The sequence below is a fragment of the Alexandromys fortis genome, unplaced genomic scaffold (genome assembly GCF_014885135.2).
Source record: "Alexandromys fortis isolate MF-2015 unplaced genomic scaffold, M_Fortis_MF-2015_v1.1 scaffold_172, whole genome shotgun sequence".
NCBI lineage: Eukaryota > Metazoa > Chordata > Mammalia > Rodentia > Cricetidae > Alexandromys > Alexandromys fortis.
In genome coordinates this window covers 2,929,490-2,955,680 of record NW_026068061.1, presented here as the reverse complement: position 1 = coordinate 2,955,680, position 26,191 = coordinate 2,929,490, and the positions used below count along the sequence as shown (strand labels likewise).

At 44.8% G+C, this 26,191-nt stretch overlaps 1 protein-coding gene across 1 annotated transcript; it reads left to right on the top strand.

The window, feature by feature from the left end:
• The first annotated feature begins 838 nt into the window (after window positions 1-838).
• Erich6 (glutamate rich 6) lies at window positions 839-26,191 on the top strand. Its single transcript, XM_050120251.1, has 14 exons — window positions 839-1,268; window positions 1,881-1,938; window positions 7,802-7,913; window positions 9,577-9,613; window positions 9,858-9,913; window positions 10,008-10,124; window positions 12,465-12,575; window positions 13,234-13,391; window positions 13,963-14,036; window positions 15,172-15,308; window positions 19,617-19,702; window positions 22,088-22,243; window positions 24,717-24,945; window positions 25,928-26,191. The coding sequence occupies exons 1-14, from the start codon at window positions 839-841 to the stop codon at window positions 26,189-26,191; spliced, it is 2,025 nt and encodes a 674-aa protein (XP_049976208.1).

The window sequence follows — 26,191 nt, the reverse complement described above, 5'->3', positions numbered from 1 at the left end:
TGAAACCTGTTCATACTTACAGACCACCATTTTATATTCAGTATCCACAAATATCTTAAAGGCATCGTTGGTCCCCGTTTCACCCACAAAGACCGGCATAGGTCAAGTGACATAGCAGGAATCACACACAGTGACTCTAGGCCTGACCCTGGGCATGCGATGAACAAGTCAACCCAATGTCCACTATGTTTTCCTGGATACCTTTCTGAGTATGGGCAAATATTCTACAAAATAAAGTACCATGAATTGAAAACAAAAGCCCTAGAAGATAAGAGGTGGCCCGTGGTGGCCAGATATCTCAGGTGGTTTCTACTTTCAAGATGAAAAGATGGATCGAGCAATAGACCAAACTAGGGCTAGAGTGACTCAAAATATGTCAGCCACAAAATATATAGGATGTCTAGTAGTAGTGATAATAAATAATAATAATAAACATAAACAATTCAAGGCAATATTCTCGTAAGTCAAGTCTGCAAACTACACACCAAAGGCTGATGTCTAATATTGTAAACAGAGTCTTACTAGAATTTCCGATAGGCATCTTTCTACTAAAATCAAATCACACAGCTCCCTCAATGCCAAGTGGCATTGTGGATGTCCATCTCCTGAAGCCACTTTCTCTTTTAAAACCTGGAGGATGACTCCAAGGGAGGCTGCTTCTCTGCAGGTTAGGAAGGGCTATGGCTGAAAGGAGCTTGCCACGGTCCTACCTGGGCTCCCCACCCTCCACCGGTGCGCTAAGGGGTACTGCTGCTTTAAAGCCCGAAGGTTCGGTCATTACCCTGGGAGACAAGACGCTCAACTGCAGCTCGTGCTCCCAGACCACCCGCCCACAAACATGCGCCCCCATCGCAGCATCCTAGAAGCCAGGAAGGGCAGCTCGAAGGAGCCCGGGAAGGGCAGCCCGAAGGAGCCCGATGAGGCCTCGATCGAGGAAGAGGAGGTGTTGGAGGAAGAGGAGGAAGAGGAGGAAGAGGAGGCGGAAGGGGCACAGGGGAGGGAGGAAGTGGCGAGCCACCAACAAGACAATCCCGACCAGTTGGTGGACTATGACGACCTCTGGAAAACCATGGACAACCGTGAAGGCCTTTCCGACAACGACGACGAATTTCGTCCTCGTCTAACTAGCGTGGTCACCCCCAGCCTGAGCTCCACACCCCCGCCCAGCGATCTAACCAGCCCCACGTGGAGCGAGGAGGAGTTACAGCAGCCCAGCGAGGGCTCTTCAGCTTCCAGCAGCAGCAGAGGCGGCGCCTCATCCCACAGAAGTAGTTTTGGGTTTCTCTTGGGGAGGGGGGCTGACCTGGGGGCAACCTGTGCACCCCTCCCTCTGCTGCCCACTGCACAGACACTATCAAGTCTTGACTGAAGGCCATGATGGCTCCCTAGTGTAGGATATAGAGGAATCGCTTAGTAAAAGGTGGAAGATGGGTCTCTCACTCCCCGGACAGGGTTCCTGAAGGATACCGAGCAACTTATGGGGTTCTGTAGTAACACACAGCTCTCTCCTGTGCCTTGAACTTCCTTGCTGGTCCCGCTAGATCTCTGTCTTACAGAAAAAGGAAAGCAGGGCGCTTAGAACCAACCACTCCTCAAACTCTCACAGTTCGCATTTTCCAGGGGGTTTGTCTTTACAGTTGGGGAAACGGTGGTGTCCTAGCGTATTCTAGGATGGGCTGTTTACCAGTATCCCTGGCCTCTTCTACCCCTGATTATGTGCTTGTAAATAGACGCGGGCGCATGTGCACAAAGTCATACACATACATCCCTGTGACAACCAGGCTGTCTTCATCCCTCACCAAATGTTCCCGGGGGACAAAATTTCCCTTCAAGAACCCGTGGCATGGAATGGCTAAATAGTTCAATGTTTCATTCAACAGGTTATCCTAAAATATTTCAAACATTTAAGAAAGAGTTGTCTGAAGTGACTGTAGATAGGTAAGAAAATGTTTTCAATTGTCGTATTTTTTTTCAGCAGATAGATTGGTTATAGATTTTAGATTGGTTACGAATAGTGCAAGTCACTTACAACGTACTTCTTCAAAGAGTTTGGTTGTTTTTGCTTTTTTTTTTTTTTTCCCCAAGCATGCTAGTACATGCTGTAATCCCAACATTCCAGAGTCTAGGGCAACCCTTGTTAAAACAAGAAAGTTAACAAACAACAGCTCCTACATTAGCAGTCACTTTGTAAGAGAGAAAGATGAGGTTGCTGGCTTCATCTTATTGCCCACCTATAAGTATGATGTGTCTACTTATCAACACGATGCATAGTAAGGGCAGACCACGTAGACAATAGTATAAGTGCTGGGGCTGGAAGATGGTTCCATAGTTAAGGGAGTGTACTGAGTTGGGTTTCCAGCACCCACTCAGGGGTGTTCCACAAAGGCCTGCAACACCAGCTCCAGGCTCCAGCACCTCTGGTCTCAAGAGGCAGCTGCACTCACTTGCACATTCCACCACACACACACACACACACACACACACACACACACACACACACACACGAGAGAGAGAGAGAGAGAGAGAGAGAGAGAGAGAGAGAGAGAATGTTTGTGGTTTTATGCATTTAATTCAAATTTCTAATGCAATGTGTGGCTTTAAAAAAAAATAGAGTAGACAAACCAATAAAACTCTCCACATCATCTCTTCCCTGAGCCACCAGAGTTAACATAATTTTGGCATTCTTGGTTTTCCTATTACATGTGTGTGTGCATGTGTGTGCACACGTGGGGGGGTACATGTGTCTATGTTCGTGCATAGGCATCGTCTTGAGGGGCTGCTCATCCTTCTTCTTTGAGATAATGCCTCTCATTGTTAGATTAACTGGTCAAACCCCAGGGACCCACTGGTCTTTGCGTCCCTGTTGCTAGGGTTACAGATGTTAACTACCATGACCAGCTTTTTTACATGTATTCTGGGAGAGGAACCCACAGCCTTGTGGATGCCAGGCAAGTCTTTTACCAATTAAGCTACCTCTCCACCCTTTCAACTACAATTTTTTTTAAAGATTTATTTATTTATTATGTATACAACATTCTGCCTCCATGCATGCCTGCAGGCCGGAAGAAGGCACCAGATCTCCATTACAGATGGCTGTGAGCCACCATGTGGTTGCTGGAAATTTAACTCAGGACATCTGGAAAAGCAGCCAGTGCTCTTAACCTCTGAGCCCTCAACTACAATTTTAAAGACCATTTTCACTTGATTTATCAAATTCTGACCTAAGTATTAATTTCCTCTCCAGCTATTTGATTGTTGGTTTTGTTTTGTTTTGTTTTAATTTTCTAGGATTTAGAACTGTAAAGAACTTAAACCTCTACTTTTTGATTTATCAGCATTAGTGTTAACTTATAAAATTAACTCTGAATCCGCCGGGCGATGGTGGCGCACACCTTTAATCCCAGCACTCAGGAGGCAGAGGCAGGTGGATCTCTGTGAGTTCGAGACCAGCCTTGTCTACAGAGCCACAGAGAAACCCTGTCTCGGAAAAAAAAAAAAATTAACGCTAAATCCACTACTGCTTTCTTCTATCTCTTCTCTTCTAGGTTTCTAATTAACAAATTACAAACAGACACTCACACACAGAGAAGCAAATCACACAAATTCCTAAGAAATTGTATTACTTTGCAATTTTATAATATATAATAAATTTTACAAATATGTGCATTATTTTGTTAGTTACAGTTTGAGAAAATTGAAAAAATCCTCAGTTGCATGTTAAGAATCCAGTATATTGGATACATGGACAAGAATATAAAATCTGATGTTGCCTAGAAACCAAGATTTCCCATTCGGTTGTATTCAGTTGCCTTCACTTTCTCTGGGCTGTTTCATGGCCACATTCTCTTGATTTCCAGTTGTCTACCTTTCCTTCCTTTCTTTTGGCTGAGGAAATTCTTTAGATAGTATTTTTCATGTAGTTCTCATGAGTATTCAAATTCCTAAGCTGCTCCCTGCCTGCAAACTTCTATTTTACCATCAGGCTTTATCAGTAATACAACCTAGCCTCTGTCTCAAAGCCTGGTCCTTTAAGATCTGAAGACATTGCCTCATCGGCTCCCAGGACCCAGGGTTAGTGATCAGTCTGCTTCAAACCCTTCTCATCCTCACCCCTACCTTCATCTCTCCTCTTCTCATCCTCACCCCTACCTTCATCTCTCCTCTTCTCATCCTCACCCCTGCCCTTTGTCTCTCCCCTTCTCATCCTTACCCCTGCCCTTCATCTCTCCCCTTCTCATCCTCACCCCTGCCCTTCATCTCTCCCCTTCTCATCCTCACCCCTGCCCTTTGCCTCTCCCCTTCTCATCCTCACCCCTGCCTTCGTCTCTTACCCCTCAAGCTTGTTGAAACAGTAGCTGTGTTCTCTGCCCTGTTTCTCATCCAGCAGGAAAACTGCCCAGGCAATATGACCACTTTTCAACAACAGTAACAACAAGCTGTTCTTTACCCTGCTTTAGAAATAAAACTACTGGGGCTGGAGAGGTGGCCCCAGTGATGAAAAGCACTTGCTGTTCTTGAAGAGGACCCAAGTTCAGTTCCCAGTACCCACATGGTCCCTAACAAACATCTGTAACTCCAGCCAGTTCTTGGTCTCCAAATGGCACCAGGCACACACACACATGGTACACGTGCACACGCGCAGACAAATCACTCATACACAAAAAAACTAAGATAATTTTTTAAAGAAAAAAAAACTGCTGTTAGGTGCCCCAAATAAAAGAAGAAGACACCTTCCTGACTGGCTGTTCCAAGGTCATTTCTTGATTTACTATGATGATAGCCACCATTCCCTCCTTTCTATTTTTGGTTGTATGAAGATAGACATTTCTCAGAAATTCCCTTTTGGGAAATCTTTCTCTTGTTTTAAGTTTTCATCTCCTCTGCTCTGGTCCTCCTCTCCCCTACAGTGACATATCCTTTCAAGGAGGTGAGTATTACTTACATGCCAAAGACAGCATCTTTCCAGAGCCAGATGTGTAGAGTGCGTTTTTCTTCAGTAAGATCTGCAGGAGGAAGAAGCCTTCTGTACTGAGCTGCCATGTTGTCCTGGTCTTCAGCCATGTGATTTCAAGTCTGTGGGAAGCTCTTTTCCAGACAAGATTTTCGTGTCTCATAAATATTCCTAAGATGTTTTTAAAACTAAACCCCCCCACACACACACACAAACTTCAAGTAGTCTTTACTGAATTTGGGGTGGGTTTTTTTTTTCTTTAATGCCCTAAAAATGCAACCAACATCAGTTCAACTTCCATTTTCAGTTGCCTTACTGTTACTCTCATTACAATGGTGCACACTTTAGAAGGCAGACTGTGGTGGTTTGGGTGAGAATGCCCCCCCCATAGGCTCACATATTAGCATGCTTAGTCATCACAGAGTAGAACTGTTTGAGAAAGTTGAAAAGATTAGGAGGTGTGGCCTTGCTGGAGGAGATGTGGCCTCGTTGGAGGAAGTGTGTCAGTGGAGATGGGCTTGAGATTTCAAAAGTCCATGTCAGGCCCAGTCTCTGCCTCTGACTCTGTCTGTCAGATCAGGACATAAAGCACTCAAGCCCCACGCCTGTCAGCCTCCCACCATGATGACCGTGGTGGACTAACCCTCTGAAACTGTAAGCAAGCCCCCAATTGGATGACTTATAAGACTTGCCTTGGTCCTAGTGTTTCTTCTCAGCAATGGGACAACAGTGACACACAGAAGAAAGTGACAAAAGAAGCTTTGGACCAAGGGAAGAGCCTCTCTGACTCTCGTGGATGTCCCTTCATCTGTATGGGCTTCCACTCCCTTGCCAGGGAAAAGGAAATACCAAGGTTTGGATTAGCTTGTGTGAAGGTAAGCGAAATAGCACAAGCAAAGCAGCCTTCGTTCCTACCCTGGACGCTCTCCACAGAGTGAATTCGGTGGCCATCCTCATTTATCTTCCACCTAGCAGTTCCATAAACAATATCTGATGGAAGACTAAGGAAAGCAAGGATATTTAAATTAAAAAAATGTACTCATTTTTGGTAGCTATTGCATCGCGAGGGAAACACACAATAAATGTCTCGGGATTTCCCTCTCGTGCAGCGGTCCCCGCAGCCTGTCTCTCAGGAAGGTTAGATAAACAGGATCGCCTCGGAGACTTGCCCGAGAGGCCTCCACAGAGGAGTTCTCTGCCTATTCTAGGACACAGTCATTTCAGAACCGAAAAACAAAGGTAGGTCACTGATGCAATGTGCCAGGGAACGGAGTGTCAGGGAGGCAGGTGAAGACACAGCTGAACCATGGTGAAGAGGCAACGATTGGATGCCACACGGACTGATTGAAACAAATGTTGTTCGATAGTTTTAGAAAACACAATCATTTGATTAAAATGCAAAGAAGCAAGGGAGGTTGAAACGCAATGCTTACTTGTTACCACTAGAGTTGTTTGATTACCATGCATGTTCCTTAACATCAGCGCTTTTTTTTAGAAAGTTTGTATAATTTCTTGGCATTCAGGAGGCAAAGGCAGGCAAATCTCTAAGATCAAGGTCAGCCTGGTCTACAGAGCAAGTTCCATGACAGCCAAGCTACACAGAGAAGCCCTGTCTTGAAAAACAAATAAGCAAACAAAAAGTCTATAAAATGTGTGTGTGCGCACACACGTGTGTGTGTGTGTGTGTGTGTGTGTAGTACGTGTACGCATGTTTGTGCAAAGGTACAGTCAGGCCTGCATGAGCGTGTGGAGGCCAGAAGTATCTCCCTTTTTTTGCTTTCCACCTTGTTTTTCCCGAGACAGTCTCACTGAAACTGGAATTCACCCTTGTGCCTCGATGCCTGTCCAACGTGCCCAGCCCTGTATTAATTTTAAACTAAATGAGATGCAGTGTGAACTTAAATCCATGCAAAGGTTTAAATGGTGCACATCACTAGCACAAGCCATATGGATTCCACACGCAGGCAGGTACAGTGCTAGAAAATCCCTACAGGGAAGAGATGACGTTAGCAACCTCTAGGATCTAGAAAGAGTCAGGGGAGAGCTGGGTCTACCCGGGCTATGCTCACCTATCGGATTTGAGCTGGGCCTACGTGGGTTATGCTCACCTGGTGCATTTGAGCTGGGCATACTCGGGCTATGCTCACCTACTGTGTCTGAGTTGGGCCTACGTGGGTTATGATTACCTACAGCGTTTGAGCTGAGCCTACTCGGGCTATGCTCACCTACAGCGTTTGAGCTGGGCCTACTCAGGCTATGCTCACCTACAGCAATCTTTCTCACCCTCACAGCTGCTGTGAAAGAGATGCCAGGCACTCTCCTGCGCCTCTCTAGGAGTCTGTGATCCTCAGTTCCTCAGAAAATGTTTAGCACGTACCACAAGCCCCCAGGAGCTACAGGTCACATCCTGTGTGATAGATGAAAGGCCACATCCTTCCCGCTTTCTACCATTGCTGGTAATCAGAGACAACAATATATGGTTGACATGGCACGGGGTCTTCTGCTTACCACTTAACTTCACGGGCCTGCACTCTCTTCAGGACCCCCACCACGCTGTCTGTCTACGGCATTCAGTAACTCCTAATAAAACTCTTACCCAGAAGGTCAGTCCTCTCACTGTCTCTCACGGACCTCAAATCTGAGGACTCTCAGGAAGGAAGGCTTTCCAAGGAATTGATTTGATTCACAAGTCCTGTTTAACTTTACTGGAAATATAGGAATGGAAGAAAATATTTCAAAGAAAACATCAGAACTTTCTACGGGAATATGTCATCCAGCTGAACATATACTAGAGAGAGTAGATCTGCTAGCAACCATATAATTAAACTAACATTGTGATTTAAATTTCAGAGATATGTACCCAAGTTTGTATGAAAGAGTTCAGATATCAGTACAAACAGAAGAAAGTTGGCTTCAACAAATTTCTAAGAAGGAACCGAGTGAGTATTTTGATTCCTTAGCTGTTGCTGGGTGGGGGTTGGGGGTTGGATTGCAAATTGGAAAATTCAAACAGTGTGGAGGGGCAGCAGGGCTGACGCTGAATCCAGGCAGTGTAAATCAACATTGAGATACTGGGCAAATCTGTTCATCTCATCAAGCCTCAGTCACCTTATCTCTTAGCAGAACTGGTGACACAGAAGTGCTGATCATCAAAATGAGATTAGATATTTAAAATCATTGGCACACAGTATTTGATAATTGGCAGTGTTTGTATTCATCGAGAAATAACCTGCCATTAAGAAAGACAAGCATGGTGGCATTTACCTTTCATCGGAGTATTCAGAAAGTATAGGCAAGCAGAGCTTCGTGAGTTCAAGGCCAGCCTGGTTTGCATAGTGAGTTCTAGGACAGCCAGAGATATGCACTGAAACCCTGTCTTGAAAGAGAAAGAGAGAGACTCATTATATTTTTATTATATATCCTTCTGTTTATTATAGAAAGAACATATGCACTCTTTTAAAAATGAGTTTACAAACCATCAATAAAAAGTAGTGTTTTTTTTTTTAAATTTATTTAATAAGCTATGGTTTAGGGTGTAGAGAGACTATGGAAGAGTGTCCATCAGAATGCAAAAGATCATGGGTTCAACCCCCAGCCCCATAAGAAAAAAAAATTCAACATTTAACGTACCTTACATAAATCTTTAGAAGAAATTATGGGGAGGTGAGGGCTTGTTTCACTTTACAGTTTTACGGTTCATTGTTTGAGGAAGTCAGAGAAGGAACTCAAGCAGAAACTCAGAGGAGAAACCGTGGAGGAAAGCTACTTGCTGGCCCATGCTTAGCTAGCTTTCTTACTTATCATAGGCCAGGACAGCCTGACCAGGGAATGGAGCCACCCACAGTGGCTGACCCTTCCACCTCAATTAACAATCAAGACAACCCTCTATAGACATGCTGAGGTGGGTGAATGAGGATCCCCACCATAGGCTCGTATATTTGAATACCTGGTCCCCAGTTGGTGGAACTGTTTGGAAAGGATTAGGGGGTGTGGCCTTGTTGGGGGAGGTGTGTCACTGGAGAAAGGCTCAATGGTTTCAAGAACTCCTACCATTCCCAGTGAGGTGTCTCTGCCTCCCGCTTTCAGGTAAGGATGGAAAATCTCAGCTAATGTTCTAGCACCATGCCTGCCTGCCTGCCTCTAAGTTCCCGGCCATGATGGTCATGGGCTCAGTTTCTGAAACTGTAAGCCACCAATAAATTCTTTCTTCTATACACTGCCTGGAACATGATGTCTTAGCACAGCAATAAAAAAAATTAAGGCACATGCCCACCAGTGAATCTGGCCTATTCAATCCCTCGACAGATAGTCCTTTCTCAGGAGACTCCAGGCTGTGTTAAGTTTGTAGCTAAAGCTAACTAGGATACCAACAAAGTGGCCCTGGTGTGTGAAAAGTTGTGTATCATTATCTTCCCAAACAGCTGACCCCCATGTGTGTCTCTATTCAATTCTTATTAAAAAAAGGGGAGGGACATTTGAAATTGAAACAAACATAGGCACTTATTTTTCTATTTTATTTTTCTTCCTGTTTAACTTGTTTCTCCTTTTTCAAGATTGATGATAAGTACATATATACTTTCTCTCTTATTCTATTTTTAGAAAAAGTACCATCCCTAGAAACAAAGGAGGTGCAACCAGAAATGCTGGCTTCTAAGCGAAGAGGTAAATGGATGTTTGCTTTGCTGGAAAAGACAGATGTACACGGGCAGGCAGGGCAGATGAAGGGCTTAGGCTGTGTGTGTGTGGGCACGTGTGTGTGCACGCGTGTGTGCACATACATACCTATTTGTGTTTGGGTAGATAGGGTTATGAGGTCAGGACGGGCGAGGACCTCTAGGCTAGAGGGCAACAGAACGCACAGCACAAAGGTTGCAATTTCTCATCTGAACCTGTCCTTTCTCTTCAGGAACGTGGGTAATTAATCCTGAAGAGCCGAAACTAAGTATTTTATGTGAGACGGAGGTGAGAGCTATTTATCACAACAACCAAAGCACTGTTCTTGCTGTAAAGCGACTTATTCGATCTTAATTTTTTCCCCTCTCTTCTTAATATTTAGTTTCATGAAGATTTTGTAAAATTCTTTGAATCTCCTCTAAGGACACTAACCAGCATTGGGCCTCCGCCCTTGCTGTCATATAGAAAAGACCTTCCCTATCTGGACATTAGCATCAAGGTAACTTCAGTTCATAAGTCTTATGATTTCTGTAAAGGACTGCATGGGGCCACACAGTGATTTGTACCACGGATGGGAGCAGACCTTTAAAGAATCAAAGCAAAGGGTTTCTTTACTCCGAAAAGCACGCGGTGGTTTCCTAAGTCTTAATAACTGAGTCTGGAAAACAAAAGAACCTCTGCACTATGACTCCGGAGGGTCGAAGTCTGGGTCCGGATATCAACAGGGTCACCTCTGTAATAAGACTCTCTCTTCGCTTTTTCCTCTTTAAGGACTCGAGGGCAATGTGTGGCCATTGTTGGCTGGTAGTTGCACCCTGCCAGTCTCTGCCTCAGTTGTCGCTGGTTTCTTATTGGGTCCCTAGGTCCACAGGTCCTTCTCTACTGAAAACACCAATAATACTAGATGAAGGCCTGTTCTGATAACCTCATTCTAACTTGGTGGCCTTCATGAAGACCAAATAGAGTCACATTCCCAGGTACCAGAAGTTAGACCTTCAACATACCTTCTAAGAAGACACAATTCAACCAACGATAGTGGTCACAAAGCAAACACAGGTGAACCTTTGACATGTTCAATGACATTAAGGGACCAGTTACGGATTTGTGTTTGAAAAGCTAGATAAAGGTTTCATTAGTGACTCCAGTGAGCCAGGGCACCGCCTTCCACTCCTGTGCAGTGATGGAATGGCTGGTAAAATGATCATCCCCAAACCTAGATAGATGACCTTGTGAAGGGAATGCCCATTCCCAGATCCGAATCCCCTAGACGACTTCTTCTGGCATATGCTAGGTGATGTTTTGTGTGTGGTAAGGAGGCCCCAGCTGTGCCCCATGAACACAGCACGTGTGCAGGACCAATGAGACCCTGTGTGAACGCACTGATGTGCACAGCAGCTGAACCGTATGGTACTAATAAAGGGCAACGCGTTAAATACCGCGCAATATATCACCAACAGCTATTGGCTCAGCTGTTCATCCAGGTCTGCAAACTAGACTCTTCGGACTGCAATTTTTACCTGAACCGAGCGCTCTGATTCCTCTGAGCCAGAAGGGCTTCTATCCAGAGAAGTCTCTGGAGGTAGTGGGGTTACAGTCTTCCTCTGACCCAGAGATGGACTTGACCATAAAAAAAAAAAAAAAAAAAAAAGACCTTGTGGCTTCTTCTCCAGGGGGATGTCCTGACCTAGACAAGGCTGGCTCCTCTGGCTCTGGAGGCAGACACTGCAGGTAGCATTGCCAGGAGTTGCGTTCAGGAGCCGTGGTAGCTGGCCTGTCTAACCCTCCTCTCCCCACACTCTTCCTGTGAAGAGTCCACTGCCACCTGTGGTCTTCCAAGGGATCTCTGTCTTGCTTCATTCTCAGGTGGAGGGGTGAAAGAATCGTGAGCCAAAGGATGTACCACCAAGTCCCTTGTACAGAAACAGTCATCACTTCAGGGTGGCCCCGTATTTTCCACCAGCACCTCTCCAATGCAAGGCTTTGCCCACTCAGCACTCTGCTGTTGACAGGGCGTCGAGTTTGTTGTAGGACGGTTTCAAATGCCTACAGATACTCAAGTGGCCAATCCCCAGCGGCACCAGCTAAGACCATCACCTTGATAACTGGGTACTTTACCTGTCTCAGAGGACAGCTTAGACGGCAAATACAGATGTGCCAGGGCTGTTTATGATCTGAAAGGCACCTCTGAGTCTTGCCCTAGAGGTTTTTTTTTTTTTTTTTTTTTTTTTTTTTTTTTTTTTTTTTTTTTTTTTGAGGCACAGCTACTCACCTACCCAGGATCCCTGCAATCGTAGGTGTGTTGAATTACCAACATGGCCCCAGTTCAGGAACCCCTCAGAAGAGACTTACCTGAGCCACCCTGACTTTCGTTTTGTTTGTTCCCCTCATCTGTTTCTTTTCTTCCTGGATTTCCTTGTGGAGTTCAGAACTCCAATCAGGGGTCCCCGTGAAGGAAAGACTCTGGTTGACTATAGAAAGTTGCAATTGTTCGTGGTCAATTTGAGCTCTACCACACAAGCAGTACCAGAGAAAACAGCACTCCAAACACATCTCAGGCAGCTTCTTCCCTTCTAGCCCTTGGGCAGAAGTGATGCCACACACTAGACTACACGGACCTTGCTAGCTCGATCCCTTCAGCCACAAAACCTCAGACCCTTAAAAGGTCCCCATCAGGTATTTCAGTGGCAAGTGTTCTCAGATGAATCGGCCCATCTCCCACTGCCTTTGTTGCCCTGATAGATATTCACTGCCCACAAAGCTACTCCAGTTGCCCCTAGGTCTGCTGGGCCCCCCGGGGCACTTCTTCACTTCCTTTCTCTTTCTCTCCCTTTCTCTGAAGGATGAAGAAGACCTAGTCCTCAAGTGTGAATTCTGTGGAAGTGTCCTACGATCGCTCCTTTCCGATATAGACATTTGCTCTAACAACACTGACACCGAGCACCGGAAGCGTGTAAGTTAGTTCTAAAGAAGGTTTGACCGAGGAGCTGTAACGCATGTAGTATTTTCCCCTGCTTCTCCTTTATGTGGTTTTTCTTAAGGCCTGTGTGTTACCTGTCAAGGAGATGCCACTCACAACCAACACATTCACTAGGACAGATATCATATAAAAGACCGAGAGGAAAAGACAGAGCTGGGAAGAAGCTGACTTGATGGCTAGCCTGGTGTCGGGGCACACACACACGTCATCCCAGAACTGTCGGGGTCCAGCCTGGTGTTGGGGCACACACACGTCATCCCAGAACAGCCGGTGTCCAGCCTCAACGAAATTCACATGCACTAGGGCAGGAGCATGAGGATTAGATTATTAAGCAAAAGGAACAGAGATAGGAGAGAAATAAAAGGCAGAAACACAGAACAGCATCGGGAGGGAAATCCACCGAACACTGGACCATCCACATTTATTTTCCAGCAGCTTATATACTTCCCCCTAAAAGGGGAGCGGGGGAGGCAACAGACTTCATTAACATGATATTAGGAATAGGCTTGAATTCTCCCACCTTTGGTCGAGGTGTTATCCATATCTCATTGGTGGTTTGGGGGTTTTACCCCTCTGATTCGCTTCACCTATTTCTTACCCATAACTGGATCATACCCTCTTTGTCTTTCAGGCCTTCTGTTGTCTTCAGTTACAAAATCTTCTTGATTATATCAACGAGGAAAGGCTAAACATCCAAAGTACTAAGACGGACTTAATCAGTATCCGTCCTCATGCAGCCCGTGGCAGTGATGTCGACAGACTCAAGGCAAAGGAAAAAGCCATACAGAGGTAAGGCAGGGTCCTCGTACTGAGCTTGACAAGAAACACTAACCGAGGAGCATCTCATAAAATGAACCCTGGTCTCTCAAAACACATAATTACGAGGATATGTTTCATATAAAGAAATAGAAATGAACTAAAGCAAACTCATTATAATATCCCTGGTGGATGTCATGAGATTCAAAAGTTCCAAGAAGAACCTCAGTTCGAGAATGATTCCCTTGTGTACACAAGGCCCTGAATTGAATCCCTAGCACCACATACACAGATACTAAATAATGATGATGATGATGGTTATGATGATGTTGATGACGATGATGATAGTAGAGATAGAACCTAGTGAGCTCAATGGCTTAAAGTAGGAATTGTCAATTATAAATTATCAGGGCAATTCAAAATTCCTATGCTTGAGAAATTTGCCCGATAAGCCCACTCCCAGCTCTGATGACATAAACTGGATTTATAAGTGATAACAGATGAAAATAGCAAAGGATGGTACTTGAGCAGTTGAAATTTGTAGTACGCTATTCCCGCTTTCAACCACAGTTCCGATTTACGCTTGATGGTTTTGATTTTATAGAAAACAAGAACGTCAAATGGCCAGACACTTCGCAATAGTCTCCCATGAACCGAGCACCCCGCTAACTGAGGACGGTAAGGGTGTTGTCGGGGATGCTGTTCGGCATCAGAAAGCTCAGATGTTGGGCCGAGGCATAAAATCAGTACATGCTACAGAAATGCTGAGAGCGTTCATTTGAAAATGTCATAGAATCTGTGTCTATGGGTGAAATGGGTCGAGACACCTGGGGTTTAGGCTCTCTGGCTTTAGAGTTCTTAGTCTTTGTCTCATCGTTATTGGATGAAGTGAACCAGGAACATCCCCAGAGCACTGCCTAGACAGTGACTGAGCGTTGTCAAGCTTGTGTCTCTGGTGTTAGGAGGCACATGTTTCACGTTCCACTCTCATCTCTAACGTGGATGTGGAAAGTCTGCTAAAAGACATTTGAATGCTTTCTTCTTGTACTTGCCAGAACTAGTCAGTGTGGGCACAGAACAGGAGCAGTTGAAGGGACTGAGTTTCGCGTCAGAAATCACACACCAGTATTTAGAAGAAATAACTTAATTTTCTCAGTCAGCAACAAGCTCCTTCTGTTATTGAAGAGGAACTTAGAGTAGTCAGTTCAGTTTGTATTTTTGTAACTAAATATCTAATATTGGGGGGGGTTGAAATTCACTGTTTCTTATTGAAACTAAAGGCCACCAGGCATGGGGACACACACACACCTTTAATCCCAGCACTCTGGTCAGACTCTGGGAGTTTGAGATCAGCTTCGTCTACTTAGTGAGTTCCAAGCAGTCAGAACTGTATAGTTCAGACTCTGTCCCCAAAAAAATGAAAGAAAAAAAGAAAGGAAGGAGTGGGGGATAGAGGGAGGAAGGAAAGAAAAGGAGAGTGGGAGGGAGGGAGAGAGAGAGAAAGAGGAGGGAGGGAGGGAGGGAGGAAGGGAGGGAGGGAGGGAGGGAGGAAGGGAGAAACTCAAAGCCTAGAAATTCCTCATAATGAAAACTCTCTCAGAGGAATTTTCATTTTCTATTTAATAGAAAATTATGATCATTTTTAAATCAAAGAACCTCTTCCTCATTTAAATTTAATAGATATCCTTATTTTTCTTCCATTAAAAAAAGTGTGATAAATTGATGCATTTGCCACAGGGATTGAATTTTATTATAAAGTTTTTTTTAAGGCAAAGCACATATGTGCTTTCCTGCGACTTTTTTTCTCCCACAGATACAAAGCACTTGAAGACAATTTCTTACCAGCTTTCTCTGGATTTGCCGAAAAAGAAGAGCGATGACGACGAAGATGATATTCTGATGGGGAACATCTCCATCACTTGCTGTGATTCCAGGAAAATGTGTGGAAAGGTAATTCTTTTACAAATTTTGTTTTTGATTTTTTTAAGACAATTTTGCTTAAAACAAATAAAAGTTCTCACGGAGCTCCACTGCATGGCCCATTGCTATTTCTCAAAAATAACTGGTACAGACTTGGGATTGCAACTGTTTCTACACTTTATGTCTTATTAATAATATTCTTAGTTAAAGCCTTTTGGCCTTAAAATGTGATAGTTGTACATTAAAGACCATCTGGAACTCTTAAAAAATTAAAAGGCGGGAGGAAACATCACCGAAGTCCTAGCCTTATTTCCTCAGAATTGTGTTAGCATTTGAAGTGTTCTAGTTTGCAGTGCACCTCCACGTTCCTGTAGTTAAGGAGGAAGAATTTTAAAGGGGACACTCTTCTCTTAAATGACCCAATGCAATCCCCACCGGTTGTTGGCTTACAAAAGAGTTCCACAAAAGCCCGGAATGGAGTATAACAAAGGTTTATTTATCTGGGGACAAACTCACAGGAAGAGCAGCAATCCGCAGTCCTCTGCATGTGCTGGGAACTGGAACTGAATCCAGCAGCCAAGAGACCCACGCACACTTTTCATCTGCATTTATAGTACATGAGGCCACGCCCGAAATGGGCCCAAAAGGCTATTGGCCGAAGGAGTTCCTACAACTGGGTTCTAAGACGAGTGTAGTTCACATACATTGAGGGAAATCTTCATACACTGATTGTAAAATTTATGTAGAAGTATAAAGAACCTAGAATTACCAAGACACTCTGGGGAAAAAAAGCCAAAGGGAGCTGTAGACCTCTGCAGATACAGCGATTAAGTAAGGGTGATGCTGAGGGAGAACAGTCGAGACTCAAACGCCAGCACACATGCATTCAGAGCTGCTGACAGCAGGACCACTGAAGAGCAGTGAAGAAGAAAGTTTTTTTAATGTCTAGTTCTAGGTCAGCTCGGACTGGGCGGCCACATTCTTTATTAATGTCATTGAAAAGACTATCTCACACCGTAGTAGAAACCAATTCTGGAGGAGATTGAATCCCGAGACACAACATACAAAACTATAAAGGTTTTTTTTTTTCTTTCTTTCCTTCTTTTTTTTTTTTTTTTTCTTTGAGTTTCTCTGTTTAACAGCTCTGGCTATCCTGGAACTTGCTTTGTGAGACCAGGCTGGCCTGAAACTCACAGAGATCCCCCTGCTTCTGCCTCCTGAGTGCTGAGATTAAAGGTGTGCGCACCACCCCTGCCTGGCTTCTTTTCGTTTTTTCAAATGTATACTATTTGAGGATTTCATATATGCATGTGGTATATTTTCATCATATTTCATACATACGTTCAGTGTATTCCAATTATATTCATCTGCAGCTTTCTTCTTCCTAACTCTCTCCAGATTCAATTCTCGTTCCCCTCCAACCCCTCCCCACATCATGTCTCTTTTATTTTATAACTCAGTCCAATTTGTGCTGCACAATGTGTTTTGTTAACATCATAGAACAGACTTATACCTTAAAGCAGTATTTGCCAAGGACTTGATGAATTAAAATTAAGATTTTGAAAAACAAACCAAAAAATGAAGGATCATTTAATTACATATGACATATAAAGAAAAGTTTTATACCCTAAATTTATGAAGAATTTTTAAAAATCAAAATGAAAAGCTAATTTTTCCAGGTGTGGCAGTGCATGCCTTTAATCCCAGTGGCAGGAGGCAGAGGTAGGCAGATCTCTGTGAGTTCAAGATCAGCCTGGTCTACATAGCGAGTTCCAAGTCAGCCAAGGCTATATAGCAAGACCCTTTGTCAGAAACAAAACAAAGAAACACAAAACTGGATCCTACAGAAAAGTGAGCCCTTTGCCAAAACTCAAACGGAAACTTTTCACGAGAGAAAATGCAGATGACTGAAATCATACGAAAGCCTGTTCAACTTCCTTCGTCACCCGAGAAATGAAAATTCATTTCACACTAACCACACTGGCAACAGTATAAACTCTGATAGAGCTGAGCTTTGGGGAGCGGACCGGACAGTAGCCGGCCAGCATTTGCTGTGCCACGGGAAGTGACACAGAACTATAAAGTCACCTCGGTGGAGCCAGACTGACAGGAACTTAATACCAGCATGCAGGCATGCGTAAGAATGTTCTCGTTATCCGGGCTTCTATCAGCCAAAAGATGGAGAAACCTGGGGTCCCTCACCCACAATGAGCAGTGGCAAACAGGTGTAGAAAACCATGAGCAAATCAAAGTCACTGCAGCGCAGCGGCTCAAGGAGAGGGGTCTTCCCCTGAGAAGAAAGAAGACCTGACAATTACAACAGATGATCCTAGCCATCTTAGTTAGCATCTCTACTGCTGTGAAGAGACACCGTGACTGCAGCAACTCTTATAAAGGAAGACATTTAATTGGGGCTGGCTTACAGTTCCGAGGGGAGGGTTAGTCCGTGGTCATCATGGCAGGAAGCATGGCTGCATGCAGGTGGACATGCTGCTGGAGAGGTAGCTGAGAGTTCTACGTCCAGATCTGGAGGTAGCAGGAAGAGACTGTCACATTGGGTATAGGTTGAGCATCTGAGACCTCAAAGCCCAGCTCCAGTTACACACTTCCTCCAACAAGGCCATACCTACTCCAACAATGCCACAGCTCCTAATAGTGCCCTATGGGGCTATGGGGGTCATTTTTATTCAAACTACCACACACCATATATAGAACATTAAAAAAGAGAACATCTAAATGACAAACATACAGAAGTGCACAGAAATTACCATAAAATCACACTGTCAGATGCATCTCGGCAGGGTGTTGATACTGAACTTGGCCCACTGGGCTGCGCACACCAGGGTAGGCACGCTGGCGTGTGCACACTGGGCCGTGCACACCCGGGGGAGCACAGTAGGAGACTACTGGAACCTCTGGTTCCATTTAGGACCTTGTGTGGTCATGGCACAGCATTTGTTTCACAATTACTCGCTGCTGAAATAGCATCCTGTGGCGCTTGTCTGGAAATTCCCTATTTCATAGCTTTGGAAACGATAGCCTCCCCCCCACCCCACACACACACACATACTTTCGAAGAGGCTATCATTTCCAGATGGAACAATAAGTTTTCAAAGTCAATGACAATGTCCATCCAAAAACCTAGATCATTTCACCCTAGGAATTCTTGTCCTTGTTTTAGTGCAAACCAAGATCAGGAGTACATAGAATTAAACCAAATCATCAGTATTATCAGCTACAGATTCATGTTCACACTGAACTTCCATATAAAAGGGGTTGGACTTGGCGCCACGATGGTCATCTTCCTGTGTCTTCACTGTCTCCTCACTGGCTTATTGCAGGGGAGGTAGCTGGGTAGAAAGTGCCTAGCGCGTGCAGGGCCCTGGGTTCAATCCCCAACACGGGGAAAGGTGAATAAAGCAGTGTAGACGGATTGTTCTTTGGGCCACCAGCTCACAGAGAACAGCATATTACTAATTTTGGAGACATTATTAATTTTGAAAGCTCACCCTATACCTTAGGCTTGCCCCGCTAGCTCTTTTTTTAAACATTTATTTATTTATTATGTATACAATATTCTGTTTGCGTGTCTGCCTGCAGGCCAGAAGAGGGCACCAGACCCCATTACAGGTGGTTGTGAGCCACTATGTGGTTGCTGGGAATTGAACTCAGGACCTTTGGAAAAGCAGGCAATGCTCTTAACCTCTGAGCCATCTCTCCAGCCCCCCGCTAGCTCTTAAAACTTAAATGAACCCATTTCTACTCACCTACCTGCTACTATGTAACTCGTGGCTTTTTCCTCTCCTGCATACCTTGCTCTGCCTCTGCAACTGGCTCGTGACCCCGCCTTTTTTCTTCCCAGAGTTCTCTGGACCCAGAAGTCCTGCCTAACCTCTTCCCGCATGCCTAATGACCATTTAGCTCTTTATTAAACTAATCAGAGGGCACCTTGGCAAAGACACATCTTCATGGTGTACGAAAAGATTACTCCACAACAAAGTAGGTCAGATTTATAAAATACCCCTTCAGCCCAGCGCTTCCACAGATGTGTGAACGCCTTACAGTAAGGAAATGATTGTTACCATTGTGGTGTGACTGGTTTGTCTTCTTTTGTTTTTTTTTTATGGTAATATACACGAAAAAAAATAAAACTTTCAATAGGTAAGCGATGAGAAGGGGTTTATTACGCTACACTGCAGGCGTTCAAATGATCTGTAAACCATTACTGCTGACCGTCCCATGTTGCTGAAGCAGGGCTAAGCATAGGAAGTAAGGAAATGGTTTGCTCCATGTGTGACGTCAGCAGCCACCAGTTAATGTTGTTTGCCGTACATGCAGATCGTGAAGAATGAACTCTTGGAGAAGCACTACAAGCACGGAAGCAAGTTTCTCACCTCCTTTCCAGATGGGACAACACAAATATTGTATCCTTTCTTTGCATACGTTGTTGTATTAGCTTTACTTCCCATGAAGGAAAACAGGCAGGGCCTGATGGCCTAGGCTTGTAGCCTCAGCTACTTGGGAGGCTGAGGTGTGAGAAGCCGAGGTGAGGGAGACTGAGGTGAGGGAGGATGAGGTATGGGAAGCTGAGGTGGGGGAGGCTAAGGTGAGGGAGGCTGAGGTGGAGGAGGCTGAGGTTGAGGGAGGCTGAGGTGGGGGAGGTTGAAGTAAGGGAGGCTGAGAAGTAATGTTGAGGTGAGGGAGGCTGAGGTGGGGAAGGTTGAATTGGGAGGCTGAGCTGGGATACTGAGGTGGGGAATGCTGAGGTTGGGGAGGCTGAAGTGGGAGGCTGAGGTGGGACATGAAGCAGGAAGATAGCAAGTCCATGACCTGCCTGGGCAAATTGGAGTGAACCTATCCCAAAATCAAAAAAGAGCTGGGGAGGAGGTCTGTGACAGGCCACATGTACTAGGCCTTGGTGTTAATCCCAATAGAAAATGAAAGGAGGGAGGGAGGGCCAGACAGAAAAGAAAGAGAATGGGGGGGGGGGCTACAGAAAATACATACATCCTCCCAGACTTCTACCATCCAGAGAAAAGCAGATGACATTTGAAATGCACCTTCCCTTACACCGCCCTGAGTCCATAAGCTTCTATATTAGTGAGATAAATATATGCATATAAATATCATATATTTCCCTTTGAATGGGCTCTTTTATATAATGGTTAGAGAATATAAAATGTGATTGACATTAAGACACTCCACTTTTTGTACCAGACAGTGCTCAGTCGGCTCTCTGCTTTACCCGCTACACACTTACAACATACTTCCTTGAGTTCAATCCCTAAGAGAAAAAATTCTAGATGAGAAATTTGAGCATTTCCAGCTCTGATATTTTTTACCCCCAAACCACAGACCGGTTAATACACCCATGAACTAAGTCACTAGCCACTTCACCATAGGCCACTCAGACAGCCAGCCCATAGAGTTTGGGCATAAAAGCCACCCACAGTCTCTGAAGAAAAGAAAGAAACAAAAACCCAAAGAGAACTTTTCATGAACTGAGTGCTTCCTGTCATTTTTGGTCAGCGTCCCAGATATTTAGGCAAACCCTAACAATAAACCAGGAAAATATGTTCACGGCTGCACACGACAAAGCTGGAGTCCCCATGAGAGAGAACGCAGTTGCCAACTTTTACTTCTAATTGTTTCAGGTCACGACTTTAATTCTTAGCACTCTTAGAGGCTGTGACTGATGTTCGAAATCAGTCTTGATTACCCTTGTTTCTGAATAGCCTTTGCACACAGACCCGATTAACACCACCGGACATGCTCGGTGGGCTTTCTTTTGGATGCTACTGCAAGTGGGATGGTTTTCGTAATTCCGTTTTCAAATGGTCTCTGCTAAGATAAAGAAACCGAGTTGATTTTGTCTTGCAGCCTATGAGGACAGTCCCCCTGAACTCAATCACTGGTTCTAAAGTTTTGTTTCACTATGTCCTTGAGGCTTTCTGTATACACAGATCCCAAGTATGCTTTTTACCTCCCATTCCAATCTAGACATTTTCCTTTCCTAAATTTTCCATGGTTAGGACGTTCATGTAAAATTGACCCAGAAGGGGCCAGCAAGATGGTGGGTAAAGGTAACTTTCCACCAAGCCTGGTGATCTGAGTTCAATTTGCCGGGACCCACACAGTGGAGAGAGAGAGAGAGAACCCAGTCCTGCAAGTCATTCTCCAACCTCTGTACGCATGCACTCTGTGGCACACACACATATACATATACACAAATAAATAAACAGATAAAATTGTAATATGAATATAAAGCATGAGAAGTCATGGGAATAGACATCTTTGCTTAGGTTCTCACTTTAACAGGAAAGCATAGCATGAAGTAGACTGCTAGCCTGTGGTATTTCTGTGACTACCCTTTGTTAGGCTGAAGATGTTCTCATCTATTTGAGAACTACTAAGTCTTTTTTATCAGGAAGCGGTATTGGTTTTTCAGAAGACTTTTCTGTACCTATTGAGATGGTCATGCTCTTTTTGCTTTCTATTCTACTAATGCAGTTTATTTTATTTGTTGATTTTCGATGTTGAATCACCCTTAAATCTTTTGGGATAAATTTAATTTTATCATGATGTACAATCCTCTTCCATATCTCTAATTCTATTTCTTACCACTTTGTTGAGAATTTTTACCTTTCAAAAATATATTTTCATCCATATAAAAGCATAAATTTCTTTTGTATTAAAACAGCGACCTTTTCAGAATGCTTCATAATTTCAAAAAGCTCCTCATAAATTAACTTTATTCCACGCATAGTCCAGGATCACTAGAAATGTCACAGGACCTTATCTGACCTCAGCTATCCATCTGGAAATCTGGCCATTATCCAGGTGCCCAACAAGACAAATGGCTTCACTTGTATTGTCCAAGAAGACGCACCCACCAACCCTGCTATCCTGGCGGTGCTAGACTCCTCTGGGAGAAGCTCCTGCTATCACCCTAATGGAAATGTCTGGTAGGTTTCTCGGGCCCTTGCTGCTATTTTGGTTTTGATTCTGTTTTCTACTCTAGTAAGAATGGCTTTAGAAAGATTTCTCCAAGTTAGCGGTCTTTAGAAAGTAACATAGCTCAGAGACACACAATGCTGGGTTGCTTACTGTCTGAGATACATTCCCAGCTAGTGAGCTTCCTGCAGCCATGCCAGACAATAATATGCAAACCTCTGGGGCCACAAAGCCTGGGAAGGCATTTCCATGTTAGCCTGGGATCCACAGAAGGGAGGAAGGAGGGAACTGACTGCAGGGAGTCATCCTCTGACCTCCCGACTCACGCTGTGGCTCACAGGCAACCCCCACCACACGCACCTCAGGCATACACACATCATAATATAAAGATTTAAATCTCTGTGGAAAGGTCTTGATTCCCTTATAATTTACCAGTATATACACTGTATAAGTTCATATTATTCCATTTAATCTGAAAAAACACTTGGGCTCTAACTTCAAACACAATTTAAGCCTTTCAGAAAGGTGTGTGTGTGTGTGTGTAGACACAGCCTCACTCTGTAACCCTGGCCAGACTGGAATTCCCTCTACAGAGCAGGCTGGCCTTAAATTTGTGACCCTCAGCTTTCTAAGTGCTAGATTAGCTAGATTACAGATGTAAGCCACCATAGTTGGATTTTAAATTATCTGTGGGTATATAATGTCACTTGGGAAACTGCCAACAACTGGCAGACTTTGGACCTTGCTGGCAAAGTTGGGACGCAGTGAAGCGTTTGTATTTCTAGTACACGGTAGCGACCGATCCGCTAACACCATGTACAATGGGAAATCTCTAGTTATCCTTCGAGATTCAAATAGTCAGTCTGGGCTACATTTGGTGTAGTGTTATACAATAACTGTCTCCCAAAGAGACCAGATGATTTCAGGGGCCCCCAACTCTGTGAGCTGAATTCTTGGGTACTCTGACTGGTCCCTGCCATCCCCAAAGCCCCTTCTCCCTGCCTCTGTGAAGTAAGTCTCCTTTCTCTGTAGCCTGAAGTTCCTTGAAGGCGTATCCTGAATCTTTATCCTTACACAGCTAAATATAGATTAAAATTAAGGTATAAGCTCCAAGAATAATCAAAGAACTGATTCAGAGCAGTTCAGTCAAATACTGCTGTGTAAAATCGCCCCTTTCCAGCTCCGGCAGGGCATCCTCCTGGTTTCTCATTTCTTTTGCGGTCAGGTTAGTGTCAGTGATCAGTCAGTGCTGGAGAAACAAGAGGTAAGTTCCCTTATTCCTGGGGCCCTGTGGGCATTGTCAAATCTAGCCAAACCTTTCAGAATACAGACCTCTCCTCACGGTAGGGGTGGTTACCTCCGCTGAAAACGGTGAGAAAGCATGGGAATGAGGTTGCGCAGTAGACCGTCACGGTGATGAGTGCCGCAAAACCTCCCAGCAAGCGGGATATTTGTAACATAGCGGACATGTGGCCTTGGCAGTGCACACGGTTGGAGAAGCCCACCCCATTTGAGCACATCTTTGCTCCGCTGGAGAACTTCTCTCCGTTGCCACGCACTCGGAAGTACCCCTGAACCTCTGCTGTCCATACCCAGACCCCCAAAGCCTCGTACTTAACGGCTGGTGGTGCAGCCCGGTGGGAGAGCTCAAACATATATGGCCAACGCCTCTGCTTCAGCCACCAGCACCCTCTAACCCCCCCCCCCCAAGAAAAGAAATATAAAAGGAAGGGTATTTGACTTTTAGCTATGTCCGCTCTCTTATACAAGGAGTACTCTGGGCATCCCCCAAATTTACACCCGTGGTCTTGCATTCTGGCCTGATGAAAATCTAAGCATTGGTCCTATCTCTCTCAGAAACAGCTTCCCCTCTGTATCCTTTCTTTTCCCAGAGGAAACCTCCAGGTTTCCTTCTCTCTCTCTCTCTCTCTCTCTCTCTCTCTCTCACACACACACACACACACACACACACACACACACGGCCTTTTTATATCAGTTTATAAGTATGCTTCGATTTGAACCCAGTACTCCAAATTGTGTAAAGTGAGTAGCGTCACTAAGTTACCTAGAGACCTCGCCACCCATCTGCCTTGGCTAGGAAGTGGTAGGGATAATTTAGCCTTGAATTACAGAGCTACCATTCGTAGGGCTTTTTCGGTTGTTTTTCTTTTATTTATTTATTTATTTATTTATCTATTTATTTATTTATTTATTTATTGGATTTTTCGAGGCAGGGTTTCTCCGTAGCTTTTGGTTCCTGTCCTGGAACTAGCTCTTGTAGACCAGGCTGGCCTTGAACTCACAGAGATCTGCCTGCCTCTGCCTCCCGAGTGCTCGGAGTAAAAGCATGTGCCACCACCGCCCGGCTTCGGTTGTTTTTCAAACCAAGGTCTTACCCTGTCCTGCCCCAGCCCTCTGTAATTGCGAGTATGAGGCCACCACATGCAGCTCTCCTTTCTATCAGTGACTCTAATTTCCTCCCAGGGTCTACATCAACCTCCTGGGAGGCCAATATTCAGACCAAGCTGGCAACAGAATACGAACTTGGAACTGGTCAAGTTCCATGCCTTCCTCATCCTTTGCTTCATTTAAACCTGTTTTTCTGGCCTTGAACCATCACATTGGAATTCGCATCTTAGAACAAGACAAGGTCTCCATTAATTTTCTAGCAATGGGCCAACAGGCACGAATCAGCGTTGGGACCAAAGTAAGGGTAAGCGCATTAGAATAATAGTTTCAATCATTTAGATTTTAAGAGTAAAATAATTTTGCTAATCTGATTACTGATGGGATAGATGGATGCCTAATGTGTCCACTGAGAGTTCTTGGAATTCACAGTGAAGGTGCCCTGTGTTACTGAAGCAAACCTTACATTTTCTTCTCTCTTAAAATCCCTTTCAGTTCAGACTTAAGTCCCAGCAGCACGAGCCTAGAGCTCGCTGTGTGATGGCAGTCACCTGCCTTGGCCACTTCGTTTTATAGTTTGTGTTTTGAGGTTTCTGTTTCCTCTCTGCTATGGCAGAAAGCTCTAGCCTGGGCCAGGAAACCGGTTCTAATCATGTTGGAGACACCGCTAGACTGCCCAGGTTTTTACCAAGTCGTCATTTTACCACGTTTTACTGAGCTGCCCGTGAACCTGTCCCTCCCCGATACTGGCTGAGCCGGGCTTGCCTCTCTTACCATTATGGCTGCCTTCCCCACCAACAATTAGCTCCGTAAGGATAGAACAGGCTCTCTCCGCGACCTTTATTCTAGTGCTTTGCCCCGACCTGATCAAAGCACAATCCACGTCGGCCATAACTCAGGGATTAAGAAGGTAGACATCCAGTTGCAGCGTGCAGTTGCCCCTTGGTCACGCGAGTGAACTCGAGCTTCAGTTTCTCAGTATAAGCTAAGGAATGAATGAATGGTTCCCGCCTCCTCGCAGTTGCTGGGAGGCGACTGGGAAAATGTAAAAAACCACGCGCGCGCGGCACCTGGCACTGGCTATGCGCTTGAGCAAGCAAAGCCACTTCAGGGTAAACTACTGAGACTCAGGCCTTCATTAAGCTTACCATGGCTGACGCGACAGCAAGGCAGTTCCGTTCCTTCTCCAGAGAAAAATGGTCCCACTGTCCCAGCTCCAATTGGTCCTCCCCCCTTCCCGTCCTGCTCCTGGATACTCAGCTCTGCCCCTCTCTTTCTTTGCCCACAAGTACTACAAACCAGAGGAGCTCCCAGCCCTGCGGTTCGTGAGTGGAGATGACCTTCTGCTGCTGGCCAGCTTAATAAAGATCCGGCGGCTGTTCCACAAGCTGCGAGGATGCGTGACTTTCCCCTCGAGTCAGGCATGGGAAAAAGTAAAGCAACCGACCTACCTTTCTTCGCTCTCTCTAAAACTACTTGCCCTCTGCGATAGTTCTGGCTTACAGAATGGTACAATGGCAACAATTATGAAGCTAATAAATGAGATAGAGTAA

Bases quoted from the DNA above. Each gene is read 5' to 3' on its own strand.
- Erich6 (XM_050120251.1), top strand. From the start codon at position 839: ATGCGCCCCCATCGCAGCATCCTAGAAGCCAGGAAGGGCAGCTCGAAG. The intron at 7,914-9,576 runs GTTGCTGGGTGG...CTAGAAACAAAG, and splicing joins AGTATTTTGATTCCTTAGCT to GAGGTGCAACCAGAAATGCT. The intron at 9,614-9,857 runs GTAAATGGATGT...CTTTCTCTTCAG, and splicing joins GCTGGCTTCTAAGCGAAGAG to GAACGTGGGTAATTAATCCT.